At 44.0% G+C, this 15,953-nt stretch overlaps 2 protein-coding genes and 1 pseudogene across 7 annotated transcripts in view; 2 read left to right on the forward strand and 1 right to left on the reverse strand.

The window, feature by feature from the left end:
* Window positions 1–15,953, reverse strand: part of LOC128763497 (RNA-binding protein Musashi homolog 2-like) — a 70,458-nt gene that overhangs the window by 30,740 nt on the left and 23,765 nt on the right. For 3 of the 6 annotated variants that reach the window (XR_008415650.1, XM_053872323.1, XM_053872321.1), the window contains exons 1-7: window positions 8,301–8,415; window positions 7,500–7,646; window positions 4,132–6,818; window positions 3,779–3,819; window positions 3,469–3,550; window positions 2,988–3,072; window positions 1,739–1,780 (exon numbers count right to left, since the gene is read on the reverse strand). Coding sequence is in view for 5 of the 6 variants with exons in the window: in XM_053872323.1 (XP_053728298.1) it covers window positions 1,739–1,780; window positions 2,988–3,072; window positions 3,469–3,550; window positions 3,779–3,819; window positions 4,132–4,190 (309 nt within the window). In the remaining variant the exon portion in view is untranslated. Of the gene's footprint in view, window positions 1–1,738; window positions 1,781–2,987; window positions 3,073–3,468; window positions 3,551–3,778; window positions 3,820–4,131; window positions 6,819–7,499; window positions 7,647–8,300; window positions 8,416–15,953 lie in introns of those variants that run through there. The other 3 variants (XM_053872324.1, XM_053872325.1, XM_053872322.1) reach the window with 3 other exon arrangements.
* Window positions 8,474–11,857, forward strand: LOC128763502 (protein pop-1-like). Its single transcript, XM_053872331.1, has 8 exons — window positions 8,474–8,574; window positions 9,819–9,897; window positions 9,978–10,499; window positions 10,636–10,688; window positions 10,771–10,839; window positions 10,925–11,072; window positions 11,405–11,512; window positions 11,597–11,857. The coding sequence occupies exons 3-8, from the start codon at window positions 9,993–9,995 to the stop codon at window positions 11,642–11,644; spliced, it is 933 nt and encodes a 310-aa protein (XP_053728306.1). The 5' UTR covers window positions 8,474–8,574; window positions 9,819–9,897; window positions 9,978–9,992; the 3' UTR covers window positions 11,645–11,857.
* On the forward strand, window positions 12,711–15,291 carry LOC128764095 (uncharacterized; annotated as a pseudogene).

Genomic DNA, 15,953 nt, shown 5'->3' on the forward strand with positions numbered 1-15,953 from the left:
CGTCCTCTTTGGACAGCACTAAAGCAGGCCTTTTCCACCACATGAGAACCAATGGCTCACGCTGAAAATGCAGAAAGCTATTTATCAGGGGAGCCTGTGATGGTTCCCATGTATTAACAGTGCATAATGGCATTATATATATATATATATATATACGCACTGCACTATATGCACTGTTATGTCCTCTACATGTCCAATCTGGAATGCACATTTGATGATCAAGAATGAGGAAAATAGCTGAGAGATACACGTTCAGAAACTGTCTGAAATCATATAATAGACAAAGAAATGTAACAACATCGGGGTGGGGGAAGGGTTTACATTAATCACAATTTAGAGCAAACGATTCTGAATCAATTTATTGTTCTGAATAGATTTTTTTTAATTCTATAGCAATGCGATATAGAACTAAAAAACGACTCACTAGAGCAGCACACTGTCACCTATACGCTATAAAGGTGCATGTAAACAAACATGACATCCATCTCTCTCAACTCTTATTTCTGGCACGACCATCCATATTGTGTACGTCATACCACTGATCACAATTTCTTTTTGCCAGAGTAATATGCCTCCGAACAACTCCAGTCAACCAAACACAAACATTTGCCACCTTTACCTCTCAGTGTGCACTCATCCAAACGTCCGCCCTTATGAGCAGATTCGGGAAAACACAAGTATACACGATGTGCTGTCAACCAGGAAACTACTCACAGAGCATTATAATAAAAAAGATGCTGCTTCATTCATCACAGATAGATTCAAAAGTCAAAGTCGAACTTCATTTATTGAAAGTATTGTCTTGACGTGTGCAATCTACTAATGCAGTGCATGTCGTGTGCTATTCGAGAATGACTTGCAATATGAGCGTACGTCCACTCATTTGCACTGAGGATCAGATCAGGTCCCATCCATCTGAAGCGACTCTGATGAGGAGCCCCTATGCCGCATGTGATGTTGGGAGCACTGCAGATCAATCCTGCCATGCTGTACCTTCTCCGATATGGATTACCAGACATTTGATGTTCATTTCGATGTCTTGGCCTTTTATTAGGCAGGTAAACATGACCTGAAACTATGTTGGATGATATGAGAATTATCAGAAACACTAAAACGAATTGGATTTTAGCCCCAGACTATGCAGCCTAAGAGGTCCATTTGCAAACAGGTTTGAGCAGATGAGTTATATTTTTGCTTAAAAAATATGTAACTAATGTTTCTTAGACCTTATGAGTGCTCTCCCTCACGTCTGCCAGTAATCCCATACTGTTCCAAACACTAAGTGACTCTAAAGCAGCACACTCATCATGTAGCGTAAAAAGAGCAGCAGCAGAAACATTCCACATCCTGTTGGACATTATGACAGTGATGATTCTGGACCAGTCATATGCTTCTGAGCCAAGTCGTTGACCAGTGATCATTACATAGTTCTACACCAACAAAGCAGAATACAGGCAGATCCAAAGTATCTGATGACATCCATGTTTGCATGCATTTGACTAGTACTGTCAAGTACTGTGTCCAACCACTGCTGTTATTCCAATACTAATGGAATTATAGGGAATTCCCCAAATGATTGAATAATTAGGGGTTAATACGGAATATTAATCACACTCATTGAAACCCATTCACACCTTTTGTATACTTCTAAAGGTATGGCAACAAAGGTTGAAGATGAGAAACCGCACTCAAGAAGTTCAAGAAGTTCAGCAAAACACAACTCAGACAGACATCTCACCTTGTGCTGAGCTTGTCTGGGAAAGGCAACTTTTGGGTCAATCTGAAGGAGGGAGAAGTCTGTCAGTGTCACATTTATATTAATATTATAAATTAGGTTAATATTAACAACAACATTGATAATAATATTATTAATAATATTACTTTTTTTAACCAGGAGACAAAGTCAGAGAGGCTAGATTGAGATGGTTTGGACATGTACAGAGGAGAGAGAGCCAGTACATTGGTAGGAAGATGTTGAGGTTGGAACTGCCAGGTAGAAGGTGGAGAGAAAGGCCAAAGAGGAGATTTATGGAGGTGGTGAAGAAGGACATGAGGTTTGTAGGTTCGAGACAAGAGGAAGCAGAGGACAGGGTGAGATGGAGGAAAATGATCCACTGTGGCGAAAAAAAGAAAGAAGAAGAAGAAAACAATTTTTTTAACTCCCCCTATTTTTTTTTAAACACTGAAAAGGTGCTGTGAAAGGACACACTGGGTTAGTTGTGTCATGGTCACAGAATTGAAATGATTGCGTTGAAGTTGCATTCATCCTCAAGACAGGCAGTTAAGGGTTTGACTCAGTCTCATTGGGAACAATCTACAGGCCACCAAAGGTTTAACTGTCTGTTTTTATTAATCACTCTTATTAACCCATTTAGACGCCAAAGTCGCAGCATCAGAGCATTCAAACAACCCCAGCTGCAAACTTGAAGCCTGATGTAGTAACTGCTTTACACAAGCAGATAGCGGACATCTGTAACGTAATGTATCTGTAATCTGAGAGGAATATTTTCATTCATACAGTATGACAAAGAGTGATGCTGCTTCTGGGTCACAATAAAATAGTGAAACATGTTGTCATGTTCAGTAAGAAATGGGTGAATTATTGCATATTTGCATTTAACTGACAAATTTTAGACAGTTTTATCATTTTTATTAATAAACTCTGTTGTTAAGGAGCATGAGCGTAACGTTCAAATGCCTGTCTTTACTGATACATTGGACGGTCTGAGTGTTGAACATTGATGCCCAGGAACTTAACATGTCTTCAATGAAAATCCCCTTTGCTTCGTTTTTTGCTTCTTAGTTTTCCAGTTTCACTTTACTGACTGGACAACCTTTGGAATTTGTGTCACTGAGGGATGTGTGACTAATCATATGGAAGTAATTTAAAAACACCTGCCTATTTGGAATGCAACATATTTGAAAGAACATAATTATATTGATTATAAATTGCATATATGTGTTTAACTTAATAAAAGGAGACTTACTGTTTTAGAGTCCAACTCATGGTGAGGGTGGGCTAAGACTTTATCTACGGTGGCAGCATCCATGAAGGTGACGAAGCCAAAGCCCCTGACGAGAAAATAGAACAGGACATGCATTGCAGATAAAATCACGAAAGAGTCCTTTATTTTAATTTCATCTCCAACAGTCACACTTTGCATTGCAGAGTGGAAGCCAGGAGAATGAAGTTAAACCTAATCACAAACAGTTAGGTTTACATAACCTTCTGCATCAATGTTGACTGAAAAAATTATTGAGAGTCATTGAAAACTGTCAGATTGTAAGTTTCAAGCTCTAACAAATCTGGAACCCTTAAAGTTAGAGGACCTTTGAAGTCAGGAGTGGTAGGAGAAAAAAAAATCTATAAATGGATAATGGTGACTGACGTCCATATGGGAATCACTAGTGACATCAAAGATAACTAAACAATGACAGAAGCCAAGAGTATAAGATTCGAGTTTTTACCTTGACCGCTTCGTTGACGGGTCCTTCATCACCATACATTCTCGGATTTCCCCAAAGCCATTAAAATAATCCCGAAGGCTGTCTAAAGAGGACATTGTGGTTTCAGCATCCATAATTTGAACAAGAATGTGTCATGCATTTTATCTCACAGTGGAGTACGACAAGACGGCAAAGTTAATATAGCAATAACCTTTCAAATGACACTGAATCTCTGCAGTCATTCCCCAATGTATATACAATACACGAGAATAACCTTGGAATAACACTCAGTCAATCTCTCTCTCACTCATATGTTGCGATGATGAATTACCTGGTGAGGTTTGCCAACTGAGACCGCCGATAAACATTTTCCTGACAAGAGAACAGTAGAGTTATTACAGGAAGCGAATTCAGCTAATTATATAATAGTACAATACTATTACCAGCAAACATTTCTAACAAATATAAATCACTGCATTTCAATTCCTTACTCCTCATTGAATCAGTACACAGCACAGCAGATTCATAAGAAAAAATGAATGCATAATTTTGCAAAATTATTGAGTCAGTATTGAGGACGGCTGAACATTTCTACACAGAACTGATATGTTCACGATGAAAGAGCGCATGAAAGTGACAGCTGACTGCTGACAGAGTGGCAAACAAACAATGCAGTTGTCTTACCCTGGGTCATGCTGTGTCTCAGACTGGCTTTCTGTTAATTGCTCCCCATGTAGCTCCATATTTCACCGAGCTTGGACCCCGTCAGAGAAGACAAGAGAAGCGGGGCTGCGCTGTCAGGGAGACCGGGATTCCAGCCACCACACGTGGGATCAGTCTGGTTTCCCCCTCCTCCTCCTCCACAGCCTACACGAATGCCTGTTATTCCCGCCTACTTATCCCCCTCACAGTGGACTCATACTGCACTTCATTTCTCAATTCCTTACAGGACGGCTTGGAGGCGCTTTAAGCCATATAATTCTCCATTTCCAACTCTCCTAGCTCTTTTTTCTAAGAAGTGCTTTACTAACAAAAGCTACAGTAAAGGTGTGGACAGGATTTGGGACAACGTGGTGGATGTCAAGACTGTCCTGAATTTCTGAGACACTTGGTCACCCTTTAACATGCCACAAAAATAGATTTGCAAACAAGAACATCAAATGACCTTGGAAACTGACTGGGTTTCAAGCGAGGGGGTTGCTTTGGCACCACTGCAGTGTGAACACTCATTCCACATCAAACTTTGATCAGCGCTTTGTGCCTCACACTAAGACCCCACTGACAGACAAGATGTCTGCAAAGCTGTTCAGGCTCACGTCTGCACATAAACAGGCCTGTGTGGTAAAGCAAGCAGTCACAATAGTCCAGTGCCACAAGGAAATTGCAAAGTGGCAATCGCAACAGCTAACTGTGATTTAACCAATCCCAGCAAGTTCTGCAAGACGTCGCAATTTTGTCCAATCCCTGCGTCTTTCCTGCAAGTTCCACCAAGCACTAGTTCCCTTTGCCCACCCCTCTCCGCAGCATGTGCGTCATCATATTCACGACTCCGAGTTGAGATTAAGTGGTGTGCATCGCCAAACGCTCATGAATATTGTCGCTAAGGGTCGCGATTCACATGTGAACAATTTTGACTCGATTCGTAAATGTCCAAATTGTGTTTATTTAAATATGTATTAGATGGAACTAAAAAGTGGAACTCACTAGAGCAGTGTGCCGTCACCCAGTCACTATACGGGGAGGACGAAAAAACATGGCTGTCCGTGAGATCCATCTCTCGCTATCATTTCTGACACTCTAAGTCCTGACCCTGTGTAGTATGTGATATCGCCACTTACTGTTTTAATTCGCTGTATTAATTAGCAGCTGAACAATTCTGGTCTCTCACGTGCACACTACCTCTTTCAAACGTCCGTCAGGGGGCACTTTCATTTATTGTGTGTGTTCTTTGCACTTGAGATACTCATTCTTTTTTTTTAAAGAGCACATTTTGTTATCTTTGCTGTCTATATCCTTTTACAGACCAAAGACAAAAAAACTGAACTAATTTTTTCAAGACGGCAACTCTCACTGGATTAAAAAAAAAAAATCTGCATATCAGGCATTTTCGGCTGAAAAAAGGACAAAACAGATAACAGTCAGTGAAATCCTGGAAAGACTGATTATTATTTCAGCAAGTGTAGACTGGGGTATTGCCTCCTGTCATTGAGTACTCTATGTGAGCACATTAATAATGCGACTGCACAACAGACTAGTCTGTGAGCCATACATTGTTTTTACAAATCACTCTTCCTCATACATCATCGCACTGAGGACGAACGAGGGTTGGTAGTTAGTCAAGTGTGAAAATTGATCAACGTGCATGAAAAAAGTGTGGTAACACCATTTTATTAGAGTGAAAAGGGGAAATGGCAATGCTACATCCTTGAAAAAAAGGACATCATTCTATTGTTGACGTAATATCTTCACAGGTTATCCTCTGGAAACCCAACAACATTAAAAGGTAAAAGCAATTATTAACATGTTCTAATGCTCATAAATGTTGAACAGTCATTAACTGACAGAGAAATAGCTGCGGAGGAGGCTTGAAACTAGGTGAGGAACAGCCAAACTGCAACCAAGACCAAGTTGTGGAAGACTCTTTCATGTCGCAGTCCAACTCTCAAGCAGGACTGACACTATAGGTTTAAACATAGCCAGCTATTTTCAGAAACCAACAGTTCACCCACTCTGTTTACAAAAGTAATTGAGTGCACATGTTTTCATTGACAGAAAGCAACAGCAACCTATGTATATAATATAGGTTATAAGATGTATATGAAAGATACATCTGTTTTTGCTCATGCAAACATGCAAAGAGGGCTTGCACCAACATAAATTCTGCAGCTACTCAGAAGTAATCCATGCTGGTTGCACTCATGAAGCGAGTGCAAGTTCTGTCCCAAACTGTGAGGTCTACACTTCAGTATTCCTCATAGTATATTTTGATTTTGAGCTGACACAACACTAAATACGTCTTCACTCCTCAGGTCCATCATTGATGCACTGGCAGATTGCCATCTTAAATCTCCTGACTGAACTCTGCTGCAGAAGGAAGAGAAATACTGGTCCATTCTGACAGTATTTATCGAGGAACTGCGAAAGGAAAAGTTACCACAGTATCTCACCTGAGTGGACCTAATGTTCTGTAAATTACCAGACAATCTTTGAAGCTGTCTCATGCAGTAGTTCCTCAGGTAAACTGTTTTGTGATCAGTTGAACTTCTTCACATTTTTCATGTTGTCAGTCATCCTTTGACAGATAACAGCAATGATCAATGTGCAAACTTCCCTGTGCCTCAGGTGTGGGGGCGGAGCCTCCAGCGAAAACCCTGCCAAATTGAGGAGCAGGTAAGTTGTTGTCAGATACTAATGAAGTATTGCAGCCTTGTTCAATATCTGTTTGAGTCAATCCACTTTAGATTCGTTGTGCCTGAATGATAGGTGAGACTTAGTTGACTTTAGATTTCCTTATTTGTTTCTTGTCACATAGGTCGTGTGACAGTGTGTCACTATATCGCTGTCGTTCATTTGTGCGGTGCGGCACCTTGTGGTCATTTATGGATACTGTTCGGGATTCGACTCTCATTTTTTTATTCATAAATGAATGGTAATACATCCACGAAATAAGCAAGCAACCACTTCGTGTTTATCTGAAATCAGCATCTCTACATGTTTAACTGCAACGTATAAACACACACAGAACAGCATAAAAACGTCAAAATCTAGCAGGATGACTTAAAATGACTGAAAAAGCCCTCCAAAGCTCCAATGATAATTCTTCAGTGTTCTCTGAAGTAGCGTGGCAGGGCGGCCCAACTATTGACCTGAAGGGCTGCCAGGTTAACACTCCCATGTTGCTAACATTGGCTGATGACAATCGCAGATAAGAAGACGATGACGTTGCTTCTTGCAGTGTCACTTTAAACAAAAATTACAACTGCTTCAATAGAGGCAGCACATCAGACGTGCAGCATCTCGTACACTGCAAAGGTGAGGCTGAAACTACTCACCTGTGGTTATGTGTGCTGCCTTCTGTGAGTCACTGAAGTCCAGGCTCCAGCTCTCAGTTGAAGTTGGCGTTGTTGGTGTCCACAAAAGCCTGCGTGAACATGCCATAGGCAGCTTCTTGTGCAGTTTCTCCACCATCGTCTAAGGACCTGTGCAGACCAGGAACATCAGTTTTAAACTTATTACAAGCCAATGGTTCACACTTTTTCCCCATGGTTCCCACACACTGTTGAGGCCGTGCGTGCATTTCTAATGTGCGCATGAAAACCTTTCAGGTCACATCAATGGGAATATTGAACGTCATGCTCGCAGGATTAGAAGTACGGGAGCAGAACAAAGCAACATACATACCCTTTCCCCGTCAAACTCGTCCAGTTGAAAGCTCCAACGTGAGCGGATTGGAAGAGTAGCAGTTGCCATTTCATCGTACTTGTTTTTTTCATCGTCAACTGAATTAAAATTGCAATATATCTTTACACCACTTGGGGGAGCTGTTTAATTGCTGTTGTGGGACGGTATGTCCTGATGCGAAGAAGAACGCCGCAACTTATTTTGATATATATCTATTGAAAATAAAAAACATACAGAATAAACAAGCAGACATGACAAACTAAAGACACGGAAAACACACTGAGAATTATAATAAATGACAATCATAACACATGAGATGAAAATCGAAACAACCATACAAAAAGATCCACATATCACATCCAGTTGAGTTTATTCAATCGATCACAAACATCTACCGTTTTGATTGTTTTTAGATTCAGGGAACCTTTGATTGCTGACAGATAACATCCAACCTCTTTTTTCCAGACTAAAAATGTCGGCTTCCTCAAGCAGAACACCGTAACGTCTGAGTTTGAAACTGACAACTTCGCCTCCATGGCGCACAGTCGCCATCTTCTTTTGTCTCCACGGCCCTAATTGGCCGTCGTATCGCACTTACGTCAGTCATCCGCGCGAATGTCCTGGTGACGGAGCCAGCCAGCCGTTTAATGCCTTTGATACGTCACAATGCGACAAAATAAATTGGTTTTGCAACGTCGTTTCACCACATTTGGCTTCAAACCCTTGGTGAGTATCAAGCTTCTTCAAGAAACCTGCGCAGGTTCATTGACACACACCATTGCTAATGTGACACTCTTTACAAGAACCACTGATCAAATGTCACTACAGCGCTACATGTACACTATTCTAGTCTGAAGATTATTGTGATACATCTGAATAAATATGGATAATTCAGTCGTCATTCAAAATCAGAATCAGGTTGTGGTGCTCTGAATTCACCGCAGACAGCCGAAACCAGACTGTTCTTGTCGTCGTGTTCGGGAAAACCACAGGATTTGTGATTATTGAACATGGAATTATGGTATCACTGGTGATAAACCGGGTCTGTCGCTAAATTAGGACTTGACACAACCATTTCCAACAATTGTGGGACTGAAGGAGCGGCCGCTGTTACTGAGGCGCTTGGTTCCACAGGTGGTATGGACCTGACAGCCCGCAGCCGCCTCGGCAGGCCACCCGATCCTCGGTCCACACTCGGGTTGTTCATGGAGGGAAATACAAGCCTGTTTCATCCCAGAGTATCTTGATGCCAACAATATGTCCGACTGAACAGATGCATCATGGCCGGCGAAATGCCGTTTGACGTTAGCTTAGCCACATGCTAACGTCAAACTTTTGGTGATTTTGCAAACAAATACTCTAACCCAAATACCAAATCAAAACATTTATGACACCACAATAGCGCTATACATGCACATTTGACTTGCTTATGTTCCATCAGCATACCCCTCAAACCTCTGAACAACACGCCCTGGTTGGTTACTGATGGTCACTCTTGTTAATGACAGTAACGGCTAAAAACGATTCAAGTAGAAGGATTATATTTCAATAATGAAAATAATAGGTTCGAAACAAATGTGATTTGTGTTACAATAGCGGATTCAGCGAGTTCTGTCAGAACCCACTCAAGACACAACTCTTTGGATCGTCAATAGAAAGAAGAAAATCAGCTCAATACATATCTTTATAATATTACATTAGAGATCAAATGTACACTTGACCACCTTGATCCAAGTCTCTTCCAAGGGACCAGGCCTGTCTTGTTGTCGCTGCGCTAAAGCTAATTCAACAACAACCTGGATATTGTATAGATTATCCGTGATGTAAAAATCAAGTGTTCACTTTACAAGGTTGAAATGAATGCTTGATCTGGATCATCCTTTTACACAGAACTGTATTGTCCAGCAATTTTCACTGAATAACAGGTGACATATTGATCATGCAACTCTAAATAATTCTGTACTCCTCAGGTTCAACATAGGCACATTGCACAGCTGTGGTGGAACATTCCGGCGTCTTAAATCTTCTGACCAGACTCTACTGCAGAAGGTAGAGAAACGCATTCAAACTCACAGTATCTATTTGAAAGTAGTAAATGTGTCCTCTTTAACACGTTCAATCTTTTACAGAGGCTCAATTGGAGAATGGCAACAGTCACAATAGAGCAGAGCAGTTCCTCACCTGAGTGGACGGACTTTGAGACGGACCTAGACATGGTCCTCTCGACTATGAAATCTATGTTTGGCGAGCTTCCATCTGCGCCTGCTCCTGTCGAATTTCTCCATTCACCCGAGAATGTCCTTCCTGAGCTGGAACAAAGTGGTTTCACCGATGGCCTCAATGGGACGGGGACGGTCACACACGACATCAACCCCTTCCAATGTGGAGCCACAACAGTGCCGCCATATGGAGGAGTCCTGGCAGATCACAATGTTGGGGCAGCACGCGCTGGTTTCATGTCAGGAACCAACATGCAGCCACGATGTTGTCAATGCCCATATGGGATGAGATGGCTGCAGTTTCCCCCTCAGTTCCTGGTGCCACAGCCAGATGGACCTGTGGCTGGTGCTCTTGTGAGCCCCATGTATCTGGACAACTCCATGCCGTATGGTTTTGTGAACCATCAACAAGGTGCTTGTTTCCCATGCCAGGTGAGTGTCCGATTAAAGTCCATTTCAATTGTTGATATCATTTACAGTAGCAGTACTCGACCAACAAGCTGACTGAAAAGGATGGCTGCACATCTTTGAACGTGTTTGTGATAATATTCTCTAATATTCTCCCCAGAAGGAGCAAGTACCAGCCCTGGAAGGTGGCAGCGTGAGTTCCCCAGGTTCTTTGTAAGTGTCACACAAGTAATGTTGTGTATTTGTATCTTTTGTGTGTTTCTAACCTAAAATCAAACTTCCCTCTTCAATCTAGCCACAATGGCAAGCAGTGTGTCCGAACCAAGCCCTGCCCTGAGCCTTCACCTCAGGTCCTCACGTCCAAGTATGTTCTCTGGCCTCTAACGCTTGATAGTTCCAAAGTTAAATGTTGAGACTGATCTAATGAAGAGGACCATGATGTTTTCCAGACGCAAACGTGGTGTGGAACCAAACGGAGCCTACATCCGGAGACCACCCAATGCCTTCATGGTCTTCATGAGGGAGAACAGGGAGATCATCACTCGTACCCTAAAACCCAAACACAGCGTGGAGACCAACACCATCCTGGGAGAGATGGTGAGTGTTTACAGTCAAACAGTCAAGATCAAAGTGAAACATGACTCTCATGACTAATCTGGCATCAGTGATGAAGAAACATGTGGGAACGTCACAGACATTATGATATATTCACAATATTTTGCCTCTACTGTTCTCTTTCAAGGTGGAGTTTGCATGTTCTCTCTGTGCCTGTTGGGGCTTTCTCCGGGTTCTCCAGTTTCCTCCCACAGCCCAAAGACAAGCTCACTGGGTTCATCGGACACTCTAAAATAGAATTGAATTACCAGAGAAACTTTGATGCTCATAGTTCCTCAGTTACACGGAGTGAACTCACCTGTCTGTTTCCACAGTGGAGGAAAATGTCAACAGATGAGCAGGAGATTTATTATCAGAAGGCAATGGAGGAGCGAAGAATCCACGCGGAGAAATACCCGGAGTGGTCCAGCCAGGACAACTATGTAAGACATCTTATCACACTGTCTTGTCTGAGAGCTTGTCAATTAGGTCAAATTAATTGTTTTTTTTGGGTTTTTTTTGTGAAGGGAAAGAAGGTCAAGAGGCAGAGAAAGAAAAAAAGCATCATCGTCTGAAGTTAGAGTTCATCTTTTGTTTTGTGTATATGAAATAAAAATATATTTTTTTAATCTGAATGAAGCAGCTGATTTTGTCAGAATGTTTTTTAATGAAGTAATTTGTTTTGGAAGGATGTTTAGTTTGTATATCTGTATCTGGACTTCGAACACAGAGGTTGATGGTGTGTGCAATGTTCCACATGCTCTTTAAAAACTGTCTGTCCACCCAAGAACTGGACGTACAGCCTCCTGAAGTTGATGTCAGTGCGTTCAGCAAAGTGTTGAGGAATGGAAAACTGCGCCATATTAGCGGGCACTGTAAAATGAAGACGCCTGAGTGGTGCACATGCTTCATGGTGGAGTCTGCCAACAAGTGAGTGGATGGGCGAGTTGGGTTCCTTGTGGCGGGAGAGGACCGAAATAAAAAAAGGGGGAATGCCATGGTGATAAACAGGAATAGCACGTGAACAATGTTGTGGAAGACAAGGAGTCAGATAGGATCAGGAGGAACATCGGAACATAGGAGAAAAAGATCTGGAACAAGTGCCAAATGTTTCGAGGTCTAAGTTGAGGCAGAGGTCAAAAGAAACCACCTGAGGAGTGGCAAAGGACAGCAAAAGCTGTGAAGGGTAAATAGTGTTGGCTGTATTGTCAGTGAGAAGGGAGGTCAGCATCAGTGACTGCAGAATGATTTGATACTGAGAAATAAACTCATAGATCTGTCCTTCAGTCAAAACTATAGTCTGAATTAACATAGATGAATGTACAGTTGGGCAAGAAGACTCAGCCTGGGTGAGCCTGGCTTGGGACGGAGCTTCGGTCTGTTCTGTTTTGCTCTTTAAGTTTGCTGGAGTTGGTCTCCTGCTTATTGTCTGTGATCCACATTCTATTAAAAGAAAATGAAAAACACTGTACTGTGAAACATAAATCATTTATTCAAGTATTGCCCGTGTATTCTGTGTGGACACACGACACAAGGACTTGTACAGCTTCCAAGCCTACAAGCGGTGACGCGGTAAGGGAGGTGTCTCCGTGTCCATCAGCAGACATTGTCTTGCCTCACGTTCTTCCTCCGGCACAGCTAATGCAGTGCGAAGTCGAAGACGACTGTCAGATGGAGGAGCTGCAGTCTTTTCACCGCTCGAACGAGGAGGACGACGACAGTGATGACAGTGTGGAGAAGATGGCGATGCAGTCAGCGAGCAGCGCCGCTCCCGCCAAAACGTCACTCCACCAGGAATTAGTCAGCTTAATTCAACGCGCCGTTGATAAGTTGGGACTTTCATGGCCGGACCCTGAGCCCCCAGCGCCGTCTGTGTTAGCCGGGGCTTATTTCACGGAGTCCATGTCCTCCCCGAAGCCTCCTCGCCCGCTGCCGGTCCTGGACGATTTAACGAGGGAGGTAAAGTCTTCCTGGGGGGCTCCTCAGAAGACCCGCTCTCCCATCCAGGCATACAGTGCCTGGTCGACTCTGCTCACCGAGCCAGAGTCGCCATGCCTCTGGAGGAGTCGGTGGCTGCGCACCTGTGCCCCTCCCTCTCCACGGTGAAACCGAGGCTCCCGTCGAAGGGCTGTAGGCTAACGGCTAGCTTAGCCGAGCGTTCATACAAGGCGGCAGGTCAATCGGTCGCGTTGTTGAACAATATATGCTTACTCCAAGCATACCAGGCTTTCCTCCTCCGCGAGTTGGAAGGTAACGCCACCCCGGAGACCTACATGGAGCTTTGGAAGGCGACGGATTTCTGCCTCAATATGGCGAAGGGAGCGGCGCAAGATGCGGGACGGGTAATGGGTTTCTCTGTTGAGACTCATCGTCATCTGTGGTCGAATCTGACACAGATGTCAGAAAAGGAGAAGAACAGGCTCCTCGACGCTCCTGACACAACCTCAGGATTATTCGGCCCTGTGGTGGACTCCATCACGCATAAATTTGAGTGACAGCAGAAGGAGTCTGTGGCGCAGCCAACTCTGACAAAAGAGGTCACTCCTTTGTTACAGAAGGGCGCCATTCGCCAAGTAAGAGGCGAAGAGGTGAACAGCGGGTTCTACTCCAGGTATTTTCTCGTTCCCAAGAAGGACAGTTGCTCACTCCGTCCGATTTTGGACCTGAGAGCAATCAATCACAAGTTGAAAAGCTTCCTCTCCAGATGTTGACTCACCGTCGACTGTTCAGGTCTGTACGGAGAGGGGATTGGTTCACTTCAGTGGACCTAAAGGATGCTTACTTCCACATCCAGATCGTGGAGAAACACAGAAAATACCTGAGGTTTGCTGTGCAGGGGAAAAGCTACGCGTTTTGTGTCCTTCCTTTCGGTCTCTCCCTGGCGCCAAAGATTTTTTCAGTGATTGTAGAGACGGCAATTGCTCCTCTACATGCTCAGGGCATCAGAGTGATGTCATATCTGGACGATCTGCTTGTAATTGCAGACTCAAGAGAGCTAGCTGTGGCTCAAACAAATGTTCTGATCAGTCACCTTCACAATTTGGGGTTTCTGGTGAACTGGGAAAAAACACAGTCTATTTGGGGCGTCGAGCTGAACTCTGTGTCGATGAGTGCGCGCCTTACTCAGGAGAGAAAAATGAAAATTATTACCGCTGCCCAGGTGCTTTGTCAGAAGCGCACTGTCAAGGCACGTCAGGTAATGGTTCTACTCGCTTTGATGGCAGCTGCATCATCCGTGGTTCCCCTAGGTCTGCTGAAGATGAGACCTATGCAACGCTGGTTTATAAATCAGCATGTCAATCCCAAAAGGGAGCTCTCCAGGGTTCGGACAATTTCAGCACCATGCCTCGAGACTCTGTGTTTTTGGCTCAATCCATTCAATCTCAGAGTAGGTGTACGGATGGGCCCGGTTACGCTCCGCACAGTAATAAAAACAGACGCCTCCCTGTACGGTTGGGGGGCAGTCTGCGAGGGCCGGTCAGTCCGAGGGAGATGGAGAGGGTCAGAAACTCGTCACATCAATGTTCTAGAGCTGGAAGCCGTGTGGCTTGCGCTGAAACATTTTGCTCACCTGCTGGCAGGGAGACATGTTCTGATTCGATCAGACAACACTGCAACGATTGCTTATGTCAATCGTCAAGGCGGAGTGCGGTCTCAGCGCATGCACCAGGTCGCAAAGAAAATCTGGCTGTGGTCACACAGTCGGTTGCGTTCACTGTTAGCCCATCACATTCGGGGCAGTTGGAACTTGGCAGCCGACCTCCTTTCAAGGGGGAAACTTCAGGATGCAGACTGGCATCTCCATCCTCAAGTGGTGGAAGAAATTTGGTCCCGTTTCGGACGGGCAACAGTGGACTTGTTCGCTTCACGAGACACAGCTCATTGTCAGCTATGGTTCTCCATTCAGAACGACAATCCACCGTTGGGTCAGGATGCGCTAGCTCATCTTTGGCCGGAGGGTCTGCTGTATGCGTTCCCACCTATTCCCCTCTTACAACAGGTGTTGGACAAGGTGAGAGAGGAAAACGCTCAGGTGATTTTAGTGGCTCCGAACTGGCCCACTCAGTCATGGTTAGCAGACCTGAAGTCCCTGCTTTCAGGAACACCGTGGTCACTTCCGGTGCGTCCCGATCTGTTGACGTAGGCAAGGGGGGAGATTTTTCATCCGGCTCCTCAAAAGTGGAAACTTGCTGTTTGGCCTCTGAACGGGACCGTCTTTTAGGCGAAGGGTTGCCTCGTGAAGTTGTGGAGGTAATACAAAACGCCAGAGCTCTGTCAACAAGGACGCTTTATGTGTACAAGTGGAAAGTTTTTGAGCATTGGCGCAAGGAGCGGGAAACTGATCCATTCAGTTGCAAGATAAATATTATTTTGCTCTTCCTGCATGACCTCCAGACAAGAGGTCTGTAAACTTCAACACTTAAGGTGTATTTGGCTGCCATATCTGCATGTCATATTGGCATCGATGGCAAGGCTCCGGGAGCTCACATTCTTGTGTCCCGGTTCATGCAGGGCACTCGAAGGATGCACACTCCAAGGCACTCTTTAACTCCTTCTTGGGATTTGATAACAGTTCTAAATGCTCTCACAGACGCACCTTTTGAGCCTCTCCAGAGTGTGGAGTTGAAGATGTTGTCTTTAAAAACAGCTCTATTGGTGGCAATAGTGTCAGCAAAGCGAGTTGGGAACCTGGCAGCTCTTTCTGTTCATGAGTCCTGCTTGCGTTTCTCGCAAGACAACAGAAAGGTGTCACTGCGACCAAATCCTGCTTTTCAGCCTAAGGGCATAAAAGCTGGGTTTAGGTCCACTTTCCTTGAGTTTGAGGTTTTTTGCCCTCCTCCTTCTCAATCCAAGGAAGATGAGCGGCTATATGCGCTGTGCCCG

This window comes from Synchiropus splendidus, chromosome 8 (assembly GCF_027744825.2).
Source record: "Synchiropus splendidus isolate RoL2022-P1 chromosome 8, RoL_Sspl_1.0, whole genome shotgun sequence".
NCBI lineage: Eukaryota > Metazoa > Chordata > Actinopteri > Syngnathiformes > Callionymidae > Synchiropus > Synchiropus splendidus.